This window comes from Heterocephalus glaber, unplaced genomic scaffold (genome assembly GCF_053883595.1).
Source record: "Heterocephalus glaber isolate CG9 unplaced genomic scaffold, H.glaber_assembly_v1.0 deba00001688, whole genome shotgun sequence".
In the NCBI taxonomy this organism is placed as follows: domain Eukaryota; kingdom Metazoa; phylum Chordata; class Mammalia; order Rodentia; family Bathyergidae; genus Heterocephalus; species Heterocephalus glaber.
This window is the reverse complement of record NW_028258413.1, coordinates 10,452,661-10,466,590: the sequence shown is the minus strand read 5'-3', so window position 1 is coordinate 10,466,590 and position 13,930 is coordinate 10,452,661. Positions and strand designations below refer to the sequence as shown.

At 37.6% G+C, this 13,930-nt stretch overlaps 1 protein-coding gene across 1 annotated transcript; it reads right to left on the bottom strand.

The window, feature by feature from the left end:
* Nucleotides 1–3,400: 3,400 nt before the first annotated feature.
* On the bottom strand, nucleotides 3,401–11,840 carry LOC101700590 (uncharacterized). The gene is made up of 3 exons (XM_087198766.1): nucleotides 11,720–11,840; nucleotides 11,480–11,540; nucleotides 3,401–9,893 (listed from the first exon to the last, which is right to left on the bottom strand). The coding sequence occupies exons 1-3, from the start codon at nucleotides 11,751–11,753 to the stop codon at nucleotides 7,652–7,654; spliced, it is 2,337 nt and encodes a 778-aa protein (XP_087054892.1). The 5' UTR covers nucleotides 11,754–11,840; the 3' UTR covers nucleotides 3,401–7,651.
* Between the last annotated feature and the right edge of the window lie 2,090 nt (nucleotides 11,841–13,930).

The following is a 13,930-nucleotide window of genomic DNA, read 5'->3' as shown; positions in this document are numbered from 1 at the left end:
CCACATTTGAGGGAGAAAGGTGTACGTGGCCTCAAAATCTCCAGGGATGAGGCACCACCCATGTGGCCACAGCCTGAGAGAGGCTTGAAAGTCGCAGGACCCGGGTCTGAGCCCGGCACCTGCAGAAGGCTAGGGAGCTGGCCAGACTCTGGAGGATGATGGATGATAGGGGTCATATCGGTCATTTGAAAGAGAGACATATTTCAATGGTTTCCTGTTCTATACCAAGGCAACTTCTACCTTGTTCCAAAATAATACAGGATCACATTACCACGAATCACATGATGGTACAGAAAACACGTCCAGGCACCTCCAGGGGCTACAGCTCGGGGCCAATTTGTCTCCAGCTTCTCCCAAGCACCCCATCTCACAAGGAGAGTGTTCTTTGGGGTCAAAATGCCTGTCACATTGGGCAAGGCTGTAGTCAGAGCTCACAAAAGAGCAACTCAAATTTTCCACTGTCCGTTGCTGAAAACCCTCACGGTACGCTCTGGAAGATGAACACTCCCAGGTGAAAGTCTAGGGGAGGCATTTCCAGTGGCTGGGATGAGCGACCAGATTTTTCTGTGCTCTAAGAAATCTAGAAGCACACCACAGTCAGCCACAACCACACCCCAAGAATAGACAGATGGGGGGCATCACAGGATTCCCACAGTGTTTGCACTTCCTGCTGTGAGAGGCAGCACACATCTCCCACGCTTGCCCTCAGGAGCCTGAGGAACTGAGCTGGCTGTGCCTTCCTGGCCAGGTTGGACCACATCGTGAGTGGAAGATGAGCCTGAACTACATCCATAGCGAGTGTCTAGCCCTAAAAATTCATCATGCCACAGACTCTGCTCTTGAAGGGAAACAATCACCCGAGTGAAGATCCCATCTTGGCAATGGATGAAACCTTCAGTCTCAAATGTTTGCTTTGGAATACCACCTGATGAACAGACTCAAGAAAATCAGTGGAGTTCGGGAACTGTCAAAACGTGGGCTGTCACCACACAGAGTTTCCTACGGAAGAGTTCCTTTGAATGGCAATATCCTGTGAGTCCCAAGGGCAACGGACTCCGCACATGAATGTCTATGTTGAAGTGATGGTAAAGGAAGGCAAGTTCTGGAGGAGCAATTCCCCTTACACTTGGTGGTTCCTTCCTCATTTGGGATTGACCTAGAAACAATGGATCCATATCCACCCCAACACCATAACTTTCCAAAAGCCCTCTCTGCACATTTTCTATTTGAATATGCCTCAGTGGTTTTATGCTTAGAAACGGGGGAAAGGAGTCCCCCAGACTCCTTGTGAAATAGGGTGAGCACACCCTCGTTTTCGGGTTTTGGTGTACTCCAGTCTCCCTCTGTGGATGGTTTCCAGGTATTTCCTATGCTGAGCAAAGATTTGGTCAAGAGAAGCACAAAATGTAGCAGGGGCCTCTTAAAGGTTGGAAAGGATGTGGGCCTTGAAGATCAAGTTTGGAGCAAGTCAAATAAGCAGAGAAGTAAAGAGTAGAGTGTGAGCTTGGGCCACTGTGCAAACAATACAGGCTGGTAATGGTCAGTTTGGACTCTGAGATTTATATCATCCCCTGCTTATGTGAGCTTCACATGTGGGTCATCTCTCTTAGGTCCTTTTTCTGGCTGAGATAAAATCCGCAACAGCCAGACTTCCTGGAGGAAAAGTTTCTCCCAGTTCCTATAACTTTTAGCCCATAATGGCCTAGTCGTAAGGCAGGCTGACATCATGGAGGGGCATGACAGAGGAGAAACTGTCCATGGTAGGCAGGAAACAGCAAAAGCAAACCAGGCTGCAAAGGCCACATTGGCAGCCTTCTCTCTCTCCCTTCCACTTCATCCACACTCTATTGCCTCTGGGGTGTATGCCACCCACACCCTTTATCCTAGTGCCCTTAATCTCAGGATTGCATGTATCCATCCCACTGTCACCTCCTTGATCTCTGTGGGCATCATCCATAGTTCCAGCCTGTTCTGGAAAGCCACACTTATGAACACATGAGGCTTTGGAGGTACTTGTAGATACAAGCCATAGCACACTGCTGTGGAAAAGCTACTTGAATTTTTATGAGATGTTCTGATACAGGGTTTGGGGAACTGTTCTGCTCATTTGTCCCCAGAATTTGTATTGAACAGATGACACTAACTTTTCTAGCTGGCTTTGGAGTGACTGAATTTCCTCTTTCAGCTTATGATGCCCAAGCTCTAATGTAATTTTCATGAGTGGTGGAAGCCAGGAGTTGGGTGGAGAGGTGGATGGGTTTATTTATGAGGGATAGAGTGGGTGGGACTTCCTGCCATCAGAAGCCCACCTCAAAGAAGCGTCTTTCTTCTGTTGATCTTTCAGAACACAGAGCTTTGGTTCTTTGCTGTGGGATACATGAAGGCCAAGGCAGCCAACAGGGGAGGTGAGTCTCCATTCAGCAACCTTCTCCTTTTAATGATTTGCAGCACATGTGTGGACACATGATGATTCCATTCAGTTTGGGCTCATGATACAGAGACAGCATATCTTGATCCTGGCTTCTCATTCCTAACCCACTATCTTGTCCTCATCTTGTTCCCCAGATGCCCCTCAGAATCCTCAATGGAATCAACTGCTGTTTCTCGATTATTTTATGTTGCTCTTGACAGTGTTGAAGCTGAGAGCCCTCATGAACAAAGACTCCTTCCTGAAGAGCACTTCACATTTTCTTGGGTGGCTTCTTGCCATCCTTTGCATGGGTGTGCCATCTGTGTATATGTATGCCCACCGAGGAGGTGGTTCCTCTTCCACTCTCATCTTGAAAATCTTCATCTTCCAATGGGCTTCAGGTGTTTTTCAATCGAAACTGGTGGAAGGACTCACTGGAAATTTGGATGACCACACCCTCTGTTCCCTAAGTCACAGAAAGTATTTCTCCCAGGAGTTGAAAGTGTTGTCTTGAGTGGATGTGCTGACTCTAGGATGGAGGATAGAAGTTGTGCACAGTGCAAGAGTCTGTGAGAGAGGGAAGCATCTTTCTGCCAGGAAAGATTCAGGGCAGAACCCTGGCATCCTGGCCCAGGGTATGTGGAGGCTCTCTCAACCTGTGCATTTGGCAACTTTCTGTTAAAATTTTGTGAGTGCATGTGTTCAACATGAGGAATCCATTCAGTTCAGCACTGGATCCATGTGTGTACAATGTCTTGCTCACTTCTTCTACTCCTTACCTTCTGGGTCTCTCCCCACCGTGTTGCCTGAATGGCCTGTTTCCATACTATCTAGGTAGTGTCCATGTGCATTTGCCTTTTGATCACAGGGAGAAAGTTGACATCCATGAATTGGTATCTATCCTGCTTCCACATCTGCTAAAAAGATGAGTATTCACCTATCACTTTAATACAAAAACTTTAAAGGTGGGGAGGAATTTAGCCATTTAGCTGACAAAAAGGAATTTCTATTTTTATTGTTTGAGGAAAGTGTGTTCACATTTTTACAGATGCTATGACAGAATGATCTTCACAGCAACAATATAGGAAGGTGCATTCTAATATTTTGGAATATGAAAGAATTGAAAGTCCTGGAAGATTATTTGAATAGTTATTATCAAAATGGTGGCATTCACTTGGATTCTGAATACTCCCATAAGGTTAACAATTTTGCAAATACTGATTGTGTATAGTAAGTCCCCAACTTAAAACATTCAAGTTGCAAATATTCAGAGATACAAATGGACCTTGCATTATGAACATTCCCAGATCCAAACAAATTGCAGAAGTAGCTCACGTGTCTCTCAAACATTGTGACAGTTGTGCTGTGTGCTTACTGCACAGTATGATAGCGCACAGTAGTATAGTACAGTTAGGGACTTACTGTATTTATGGTGTTTGGTTTTTTAATGCCTTACCTTGTATATTTGTGTCAAAGGTACATAAGATTCACTGTCAGACTTATAAATGAATCTGACTTATGAACATTTTCCTGGAAAGGAAGTCATTCATAAGTCAGGAACTTGCTATACATTTAAATACATATACTATTCTTTACATAAATTGATATTTGCATAGATGTAGTCTTTATAGTATTTTCATAGATGTGGTCTTTCATAAAGTGGCTTTTAGAAAATACTTAAATTTATATAATTATATATCCCTACCTTGGCTCCTAGCCAAAAAATATATTATACACACATATACTCAATGTCTAAATGAAATTTAGACATTTTTATAATCTTGAGCTTGGAAAATGTTTATTCGGATACAATAGATAATGTCATTTGTGTCATATCAGCACTCCTATATTTCAAATGTTGGAATATTTCAAATATTTTCAGGTTGTAGATACTCAACATCTGTGCATCTTTGGAGAAATACTGTAAGACTGAAGAAATCTGAACATGGCCTAATTTGTAGGTTTTTTTTCAGTATCAGGGATTGAACTCAGGACCTTGCACTTGCCAGACAGGTGCAGTGCCACTGAGCTACATCCCCGGCCCTGTATAGTTTGGTTTTAATGTTTTTATTCACATACTATTGAGGAAGTATTTTTGTTGTGGCTGCAAATTGCCTTAGATGTCTACTGCATTTTTTGTACTCATCTTCAATGTGGCCATCATCCCAGTTTCTTTCTAAAGTATAGAAACAGAAATATAATGATGAATTACTCCATTACATAAAAATTAAGAGATTCAAGTTCTATTTAAGGAACATGTGACCGTACATAGAAATGTTTCCATATTCCACTTAAGGAAACTGCACTGATGAACAATGCCAATGCTTCCCCAAAATAACCAATGCTTGCATAAATGAAAAAAGAAAATCATCCTTACCTACTGAAGACACATTCCTAAAGGTTTCCCACATCACATCTCTTTAGAACTTATTTTGAGATGGATCCAGGGAAGCCCACTTCTCCATGGTGAAGTTCAGGGCCACATCCTCACAGGTCAGTGCCTCCTAAATCAGCAGACATAAATATCCAGGAAGATGATCAAGACTCATCTGAAACATCTCACATCTACTCACAAGCTGAAATGAGGCAGATTCCTCCAAATATTTACTTCATGTCTTGGTCATCAAACATAATCTCACACAGGGATTTGGTGCTACATTAGAATTCATTGCTAAAGCAAGAGCAGAATGGCACAACTGTTTCTCCTGCTGGTTAACCTCAGTTTTCTACACCTACTGTTTATACAGCATGGTTCATAGAGGGAGATGTGATTGGCATCTAAGTAAAAAACTCAAGTAGAAAAATACATAATGGATGGCTCTGACATCATAGAAAATGTCTTTTCTCAACTATTTAGGAACTGATCCCTTACTTCCCAGACTGCATTTAGATAGAATTTTGAAACTTGAACCTGGTTGCAAAGCAAAACCTTAATTGAATACTAAGGAAAATTAATGAATGATATTTTAAACTGTTAAAAATATTAGTTTTAATTACAGAATGTCTAAGAACAATTAAATTAGACCAAGGAAGACACATGATCTTATAGCTCAAGGACAAAGACAGGTCACATGTCACAGATATAAAACATTTATAAGGTGCCATAAAGGAGAGAAATAGGGGATTGGATGTGATCAAAATATATATGTAACGAACACCAATATTTTAAACTAATAAGCACTAATAATAGGAAAAATTGTAGACAAATTTTTGTCACATCCAAATCTCACCTTTGATTTGGCAAAAATAACTAGAACTGTTCAATATAACAAATGTTTTACAATGTTCAATAACCAGTAAAGAAGGTGACACATTGGTTAATATATATGAGATTCAAAATCTATTAGAAGTGAGAATGAAGAGGAAGACAATCTTTGATGGGCTTACATGTAAGTATTGATTCATGGTAGAGCTCTTACTGTACAAAATGGCAGAAATAACCATCTGTTTAATATAGGAGGCAGGGACAAGCAGGTACATACACTAAAACATGCACTTTGTTCTTCATAGTCCATGTATAATTAAGTTACATTTTGGAATGCTAACAATAAACTTAAATACTTTGAGAATTTAGTCAAATAACTTTGGGATGTGAAAAAAAATGTTTCTCCATTAGAAAATCATGAAGCCATCAGAATTACAGGGAGAAATTTAAATCTATATGAATTGAGAGAGGTAAAAGAGACAATAAAAATATATATATTTGCACTTTATACAATAAAAAGAATATGTGTAGTGGGTAAACCAATGAACACATAAGAAAAATAAAACATATAATTCGAGAAAACACTAAATATAAACAAGATCCATGACCTTGGTTGAGGATATAGCCAAAGGAAATGGAATGGTGGAGTCTACTAGGAAGTAGACTTAAGAAAGAATAAATGATCAAATGACACACTCCACAGTCATATCCTATACTTTGGGGAACAAAATCTACAGACCAGTGATTTTATTCCAATGTTCAGAAAATATGTTGTGCTGTTGTTTCTGAAGACAAATGTGATTCTTTAAAAAAAGAAAACCACATCTATAAAATATAAACTTGAAAAAGCTTCAACCATGTAACCATTGTAATGGATGAGAAAGCATTTGGACCTCAGACATGAGCACATATGAACTACAGTGAGACAAAGAATCCACATAAAATCTGTCTGCATAATTTCTATATTACTCAATGAGCATTTCAGTAGGTCAAAACTGAAAGAATACTGCACAAAGACAATAACACATGGTAACTTAGGAAAAATAGCAATAGAGTGGTAATCCAAGGAGAAGACAAGGGTAAGTCCAATAGGATTTCACCTGGCTATTCTTAACTACTGTCCAAGGCCCAGTTATAAGTTTGTGTTCCCACGATATTATTATTATTACCAGAAACTTTTTTGAAAATAAATTTATTGAAAAATATTTAAATACTAAATTACCATGTGGAAAGTCACTGTGGATTTATGTATGTTTGTCCACATTCTAACAGAAAAAAATGAGAACATTTTCAGTATGGGCATGGTAAACAGCAGCACAACTGCAATCACCAGGCCTCTAGACATCCAACAAGCAGTGGTCTACCCGCTGGGCATCAGAAGAGTAGATTAGACACCCAGAGAAAGAAAACACAGGCATACAAGCTAACAAATGAGCAGTTATCCTACTTATTATGTAAAATCCTATGCTATTCTTGAGAGGAGTGGTTTTATGTTCACATTTGTGAAGGTATGACGAAGAAAACCAACATAACATACACAGGAATATTAATCCCATAACTGAGGACTCAGGTAGATTACAGCACAACTCTCAACCAAATATCCTGAGTTAAAAAAAAACAAAAAAGAAGCCTGGCCTGAGAGGTTAGTGAAGTTAAGGTTAGGGTTAAATTTTTCATATTGTTTACAAAGAAGGGATTTCTCTCCATTGGTCAGGTCAATGCAAGTCACTTTATATATTCAAATGTCACTTTCTCTAAGTTTTTTAATGTCTATGATCATTCCTAGCATAATTGAATGTTTTTCCATGTTGCTTACATACACATTTATATCCTAAATGACTCGTGTATTTGCCAATACCAGTATGTACTGAAAGTTTTTCCTTATTGCTTATAAACACAGGATATATCCCCAATGAATTCTTTCATGTCTTTGACAAACACTGTGCTACAAGTTATTCTACACTGCTTACATAGATTTTCTCCCATGTGTTCTTTTATGGGTTTCTCAATTGCTGTTTGCTGAAAGCTTTCCCACATTACTTACATACATAGGATTTCTGCCCAATGTGAGTTCTTTCATGTATTCGACAATACCTCTGTGTTGTGAAACCTTTCCCACACTGCTTACATACATATGGTTTCACCCTACTGTGAGTTCTTTCATGTTTTTGACAACTACTTCGTGTGCTGAAAGCTTTCCCACATTGCTTACACACATAGGGTTTCACCCCAGTATGAATTCTTTCATGAACTTGACAATTACTTTGTGTGCTGAAAGCTTTCCCACACTGCTTACATACATAGGGTCTCTCCCCAGTGTGAGTTCTTTCATGTATTCGACAATGACTGTGTGTGCTGAAAGCTTTCCCACATTGTTCACATTCATAGGGTTTCTCCCCAATGTGAGTTCTTTCGTGTATGTGACAATGACTGTGTCTGCTGAAACTTTTCCCACATTGCTTACATATGTAGGGTTTCTCTCCAGTATGAGTTCTTTCGTGTATTTGACAAGCACTGTGCCTGCTAAAACCTTTCCCACACTGCTTACATACATAGGGTTTCTCCCCAGTGTGAATTCGTTCATGTGTTTGACAATTACTATGTCTGCTAAATGCTTTCCCACATTGCTTACATACATAGGGTTTCTCCCCAGTGTGAATTCTTTCATGTCTTTGACAATCACTGTGTGTCCTGAAAGCTTTTCCACACTGCTTACATACACAGAGCTTCTCCTCATTGTGAGCTCTTTCATGTCTTTGCCAATCACTGTGTGTGCCAAAAGCTTTCCCACACTGCTTACATAGATAGGATATCTCGCCAATATGAGTTCTTTCATGTATTTGACATTGACTATGTCTGCTGAAACCTTTCCCACATTGGTTACATACATAGAGCCTTTCCCCAGTATGAGTTCTTTCATGTATTTTACAAGCACCATGTCTGCTGAAACCTTTCCCACACTGCTTACATACATAGGGTTTCTCCCCAGTGTGAGTTCGTTCATGTACTTGACAATTACTGCGCCTGCTGAATGCTTTCCCACATTGCTTGCATACATAGGGTTTCTCTCCAGTGTGAATTCTTTCATGTATTTGACAATTACTCTGTGTGCTGAAAGCTTTCCCACATTGCTTACATTCATAGGGCTTCTCTCCAGTGTGAGTTCGTTCATGTCTTTGACAATCACTCTGTGTCCTGAAAGCTTTCCTACATTGCTTACATTCATAGGGTTTCTCCTCAGTGTGAGTTCTTTCATGTCTTTGACAGACACTGGGTTTACTGAAAGCTTTCCCGCATTGCTTACATTGATAGGGTTTCTCCCCAGTGTGAATTTGTTCATGTATTTGACAATTACTCTGTCTGCTGAATGCTTTTCCACAATGCCTACATACATAAGGTTTCTCCCCAGTGTGAATTTTTTCATGTATTCGACAATTACTGTATGTGCTGAAAGCTTTCCCACATTGCTTACATTCATAGGGTCTCTCCCCAGTGTGAGTCCGTTCATGTCTTTGACAATCACTGTGTGTCTTGAAAGCTTTCCCACATTGTTTACATTCATAAGGTTTCTCCCAAGTGTGAGTTCTTTCATGCCTTTGAAAATCACTGTGTGTGCTAAAATCTTTTCCATGTTGCTTAAATACACAGGGTTTTTCCCCAATGTGAGTTCTTTGATGATTACCAAATGAAGTGTTATTAGTGAAGGATTTCCCACAGTGTTTACATACATACAGTTTTTTGTCAGTGTGAACTCTTTCATGTATCTGAATAAAATGGTGAGGAGTAAAACCTTTTCCACATTCTGAACATATATAAATATTCACTTCACTGTGATTTCTTTCCCAGATTTGAACATAGTTGGCTATATTGAGGGCTTTCACATTGTGCTCATATAGAAAGGGCTTCCCTTTAGTGTTGGTTCCTTCAGTGCAATCGGAGTACAATTTTCCACACTGCTTATATTCATAAAGTTTCTCTCCAGGATTTGCCTTTGCATGCTTGTGAGAGGACTGGAAGTCAGTGCAGGTTTTCCCAAATCTGTTACAGCCAGACAGCTTCTCTTCAAAACCCTGATATTCATATAATTTGACTTCAGTGTTAGCTATGATGTGCACATTTGGTGATGAATGACCAATCAGGGGATTTCTAGAGCCAAGGTTTTCACCTGGTTTTGTATCAACTGGTTTTGTGTTCACATTATCATCTGTAGTCCAGAAAATCATTTCTCCATGTTGATACCATAATTCATATTCATAGCATTTTGCTACCTCTTCACTGCTGTAAAGGAATAAAATAAACAACAAATCACATTTAAAAGTATCTTTTTATAAATGGTGTATTGGAAGGAGATCTGGTTTGATGCCCCCAAAGGATATTTGATCATGAGTTTACTATACACTCTGGATCATGGCTTCAAAACAACTTTTACCAAAAGAGTAATATTTATTTGGTATAACTGACATTTGAATACATAACACTTTCATTTTGAGGAATTGGGACATAAGTAGTCCATATTTTGATTATATTTCATACCCTATCTTCCCTGAATCTATGCCCTCCCCCTTCCACTGTCTCTTCACACACTCCAAAATGTCTGCCTCTCTTCTTCTATCTCTCCTTTATTTTATTACCTAATTAATACTCTGGGTTTCTCATAAAAATATAATACATTATATTGAAATTTCTGTGTCTATATAATTATATAACAACATTATTGACTCCAGATCCTTCATTTTTTGGCAATTGGCATAATTTCATTCTTCTTTACATATACACACTATAATTTTTTCAGTGCTGGAGATTTACCCCAGGCTTTTAGCATTGAACTACATCCCCAGCCTTTTTTACTTTGTATTTTAAAATAGTCTCATTAATCATTAAGTTGTCCAGTATGAGCATGAATGTATTATCTTCTTGCCTCAGCTTTCTAGAGTGCTATGATTCCACACAAGCACCATCATTCACAGGCTATCCCTTATTTCCTTGATCAACTCATCTGCAAATGGGCATCTAGGCTGTTTCTCCAATTTAGCTTTTGTAAGTTGTGCTGCCACAAAGAAAGGTGCGCATGCATTACTGTAATATGATTACTTTACTTTCAGAGGGAATATACTCAGCAAAAGTATGGCTGGATAAAATGGAATTTCTGTTTTTATTTTTTTTGATGAATCTCTATATACATTTCTACACTTGATCTTAGCAAAAGGCCAAGAAGAGATTTCTCTCTCTATATTTCTATGGATGGTATACTACAAATGACACTCCAACAAACATTATGGAATGGGGTGCCTTCTAATATTTTGTTACATGAATGGACTGAATGATTTGGAGGATTGCTTGAAAATAACTATTATCAAAATAGTGGCATGAATTTGGATTTTCAAAATGTTCACAAGGACAACAATTTTGCAAATACTGAATGTATATAGCACATTTAAATACATACAGCATTCCTTACATAATGTTTGACATGAATGTAGTCTTTTAAAGATATATTATATATAATTAGATATCCTGAATTTGGCTCTCAGTCTAAACACAAAATTTGTTTAATATACTCCTATAGTCAATGCCTAAATGCAATTTCATACAAAAACTATAATCTTGACAATGGAAAATAATTTGCTTATTCTTTTACATTAAATAATGTCACCTGTGTCATGTCATAATGTCAGTACTGCCTACATTTCAAATATTGTAATATTTCAAGTATTCAACTATCATACTACAGGTACTCAACATGTATGGATCTTTGGAGAAATATTGTGAGAAAAAGAAGTTGTAACATAGCTTCATTTGTATAGTTTGCTTGGTTTTCATATTTTTGACTCTTAAGGAACATTCTTCTTGTGAGTATAAATTACCTTAGATTTCTCCTGCAGTTTTTGAACTCATCTTCAATTTTCTCATCATCCCAGGTTTTTCCTAAAGTGTAAAAAGAGAAATGTAATGATGTTACTACATTACATAAAAATTCAGAGATTCCGGTTAGATTCATAGTATAATATGACCATGCCTGGAACAATCATCAAGTTTTCACATAAAGCAAACTGCACTGATAACCAATGCTCTCTGATTACCTGAGAAAATTATATTTCCCTTACCTATAGCAGCCACATTCCTAAAGGTTTCAAACATCACATCTCTGTAGAGCTTCTTTTGGGATAGATCCAGTAAAGCCCACTCCTCCACAGTGAAGGTCACAGCTACATCCTCAAAGGATACTGCCTCCTAAATCATCAGACACAGATATCCAGGAAGAAGAGTGAGCCTCACAACATGAAATATTTCACCTCTACTTAGAAAAAGCTGAAATGAGGCTGAGTCCTCCAAATGTTTACTTCATGTCTTAGTCATCAAACACTTATTGTCCATTCATGTACATATCTCCTACAGGAATCCTGATGCTAGATTAGAATTCATTGCTAAAGCAATAGCAGAAGGAGAACACTGGTTCTTCTGCTAACCTCAGCTTTATTTGAACACTGTCTCTAAAGCATGGTTTATGCATGGAGCCTACAAGATCAGCATTCAAGTAAAAAAACTAAGGTAGAAGAATATCTGAGGAATTGCTCTCACAGGTCATAGAATTTTTTCAACTTATTACTAATTTAATTGATCCCTTCCTTGAGTATATTTAGACAGCATTTTGAAACTTGCATATGGGAGAGAAATGAGGGAATAATATGATTAAAATATAAATTATATATAGTGAACACCATATATTGCAAACTGAACTTGCAGTAATAAAAGGAAAAATTGAAGAAAAAATTTTAACACTTCCAAATCACACCTTTGATATGTCAAAGGAAATTATAATTGTTCAGTGTAACAAATATTTAACAATGCTCAATAACTAGTAAACAATAAGGTAACCTTGATCCTTTAATATACAGGAAAGAGACTCAAAATTCAGTATTTAATGTGTTGTTCTATTAGTGAGAATGACAAATAGATCACATAAAAGGAAGAGAGTCTTCAATGAGCTCACATGGAAATAGAATTTTGATGATGATAGAACTCTTATTGTATAAAGTGGCAGAAATCACCGACTGTTTAATACAGAAGACAGGGATAAACAGGTATATACATTGAAACATGCACTTTATTCTTCATTGTCCATGTAAAAGTTCCACTTTTAAATGGGAAAAGATAAACTTGAATACTTGGAGAATTCATAGTCAAATATCTTTTGGATGTGAAAAAATTGTTTCCCCAGAAGAAAATCATGAAGCCATCAGAATTAGAGGGAGAAATTAATACCTATGTAAATTATGACAAGTAAGAGAGACAAGAAGTAAAAAAAAAAATTGCACTCTATACAATAAAAAGAATTTTTGCACTGGGTAAAAATCAACAAACATATAAGAAAAATAAACAAAATATATAACTCAAGAAAAAAACCAAATATAAACAAGATCTATGATGTTGGTTGAGGAAAGAGCCAAAGGAAATGGAATTTTGGAAAGACAAAACTAGCATGTAGACTTATGAAAAAATGAAGGATCAAATGATACACTCCACAACCACGTCCTCTACTTTAGAGTATAGCAAAATCTACACACAAGGGATTTTATTCCAATGTACAGAAAATACACTGTGTTGTTGCTTCTGGAAACAAATGTGACTCTTCACATCTATAAAAAGTAAACTTGAAAAAGCTTCAACCATGTGACCACTGTAATAGATGAGAAACCACTCTGCCTGGACTCAGACATGAGCACATATGAAACAGTGAGACAACAAAACCACCTATAATGCTTTTCTATACAATTTTATATACTCACATATTGAACATTTCAAGGGAGCAAAACTAAAAGAATATACATGGTAAACTTAGAAAAAACTGCAAAATAAACATAACAATTTTTCCATAGGGAAGGCAAGGATGAGTCTAATAAGGTTGCACCTGGGTACTCTTAACCACTGTCCAAGCCCCAGTTCCAAAACTTTCTGAGGGTTCCTATGATGTTTATATTGTTGTTACTGTTAAAAATCACAAAAAGCTTTTTTGAGAATAAAACATTTTGAAAAATATTTACACAAAATTACGTGGGAAAATTAATTTTTACAAGTTTGTTGACATTCTAACATGGAAAAAAGTTAATTTACAGACTGGGCACAGTAAACAAAACAGCACAGTTGCAAACAAAAGACCTCCAGATACTCAAGAAGCAGTGATTAGGCTTCATATTGTACATCAGGAGTGTAGGTTAGAAAATAAAAGAAGTAAAAGACATGCAAGCTCATTAATGAGTAGACATCCTATCTATGAAGCAACGTCCTATGCTATCCTTGAGAAAAGTGTCTTTTAT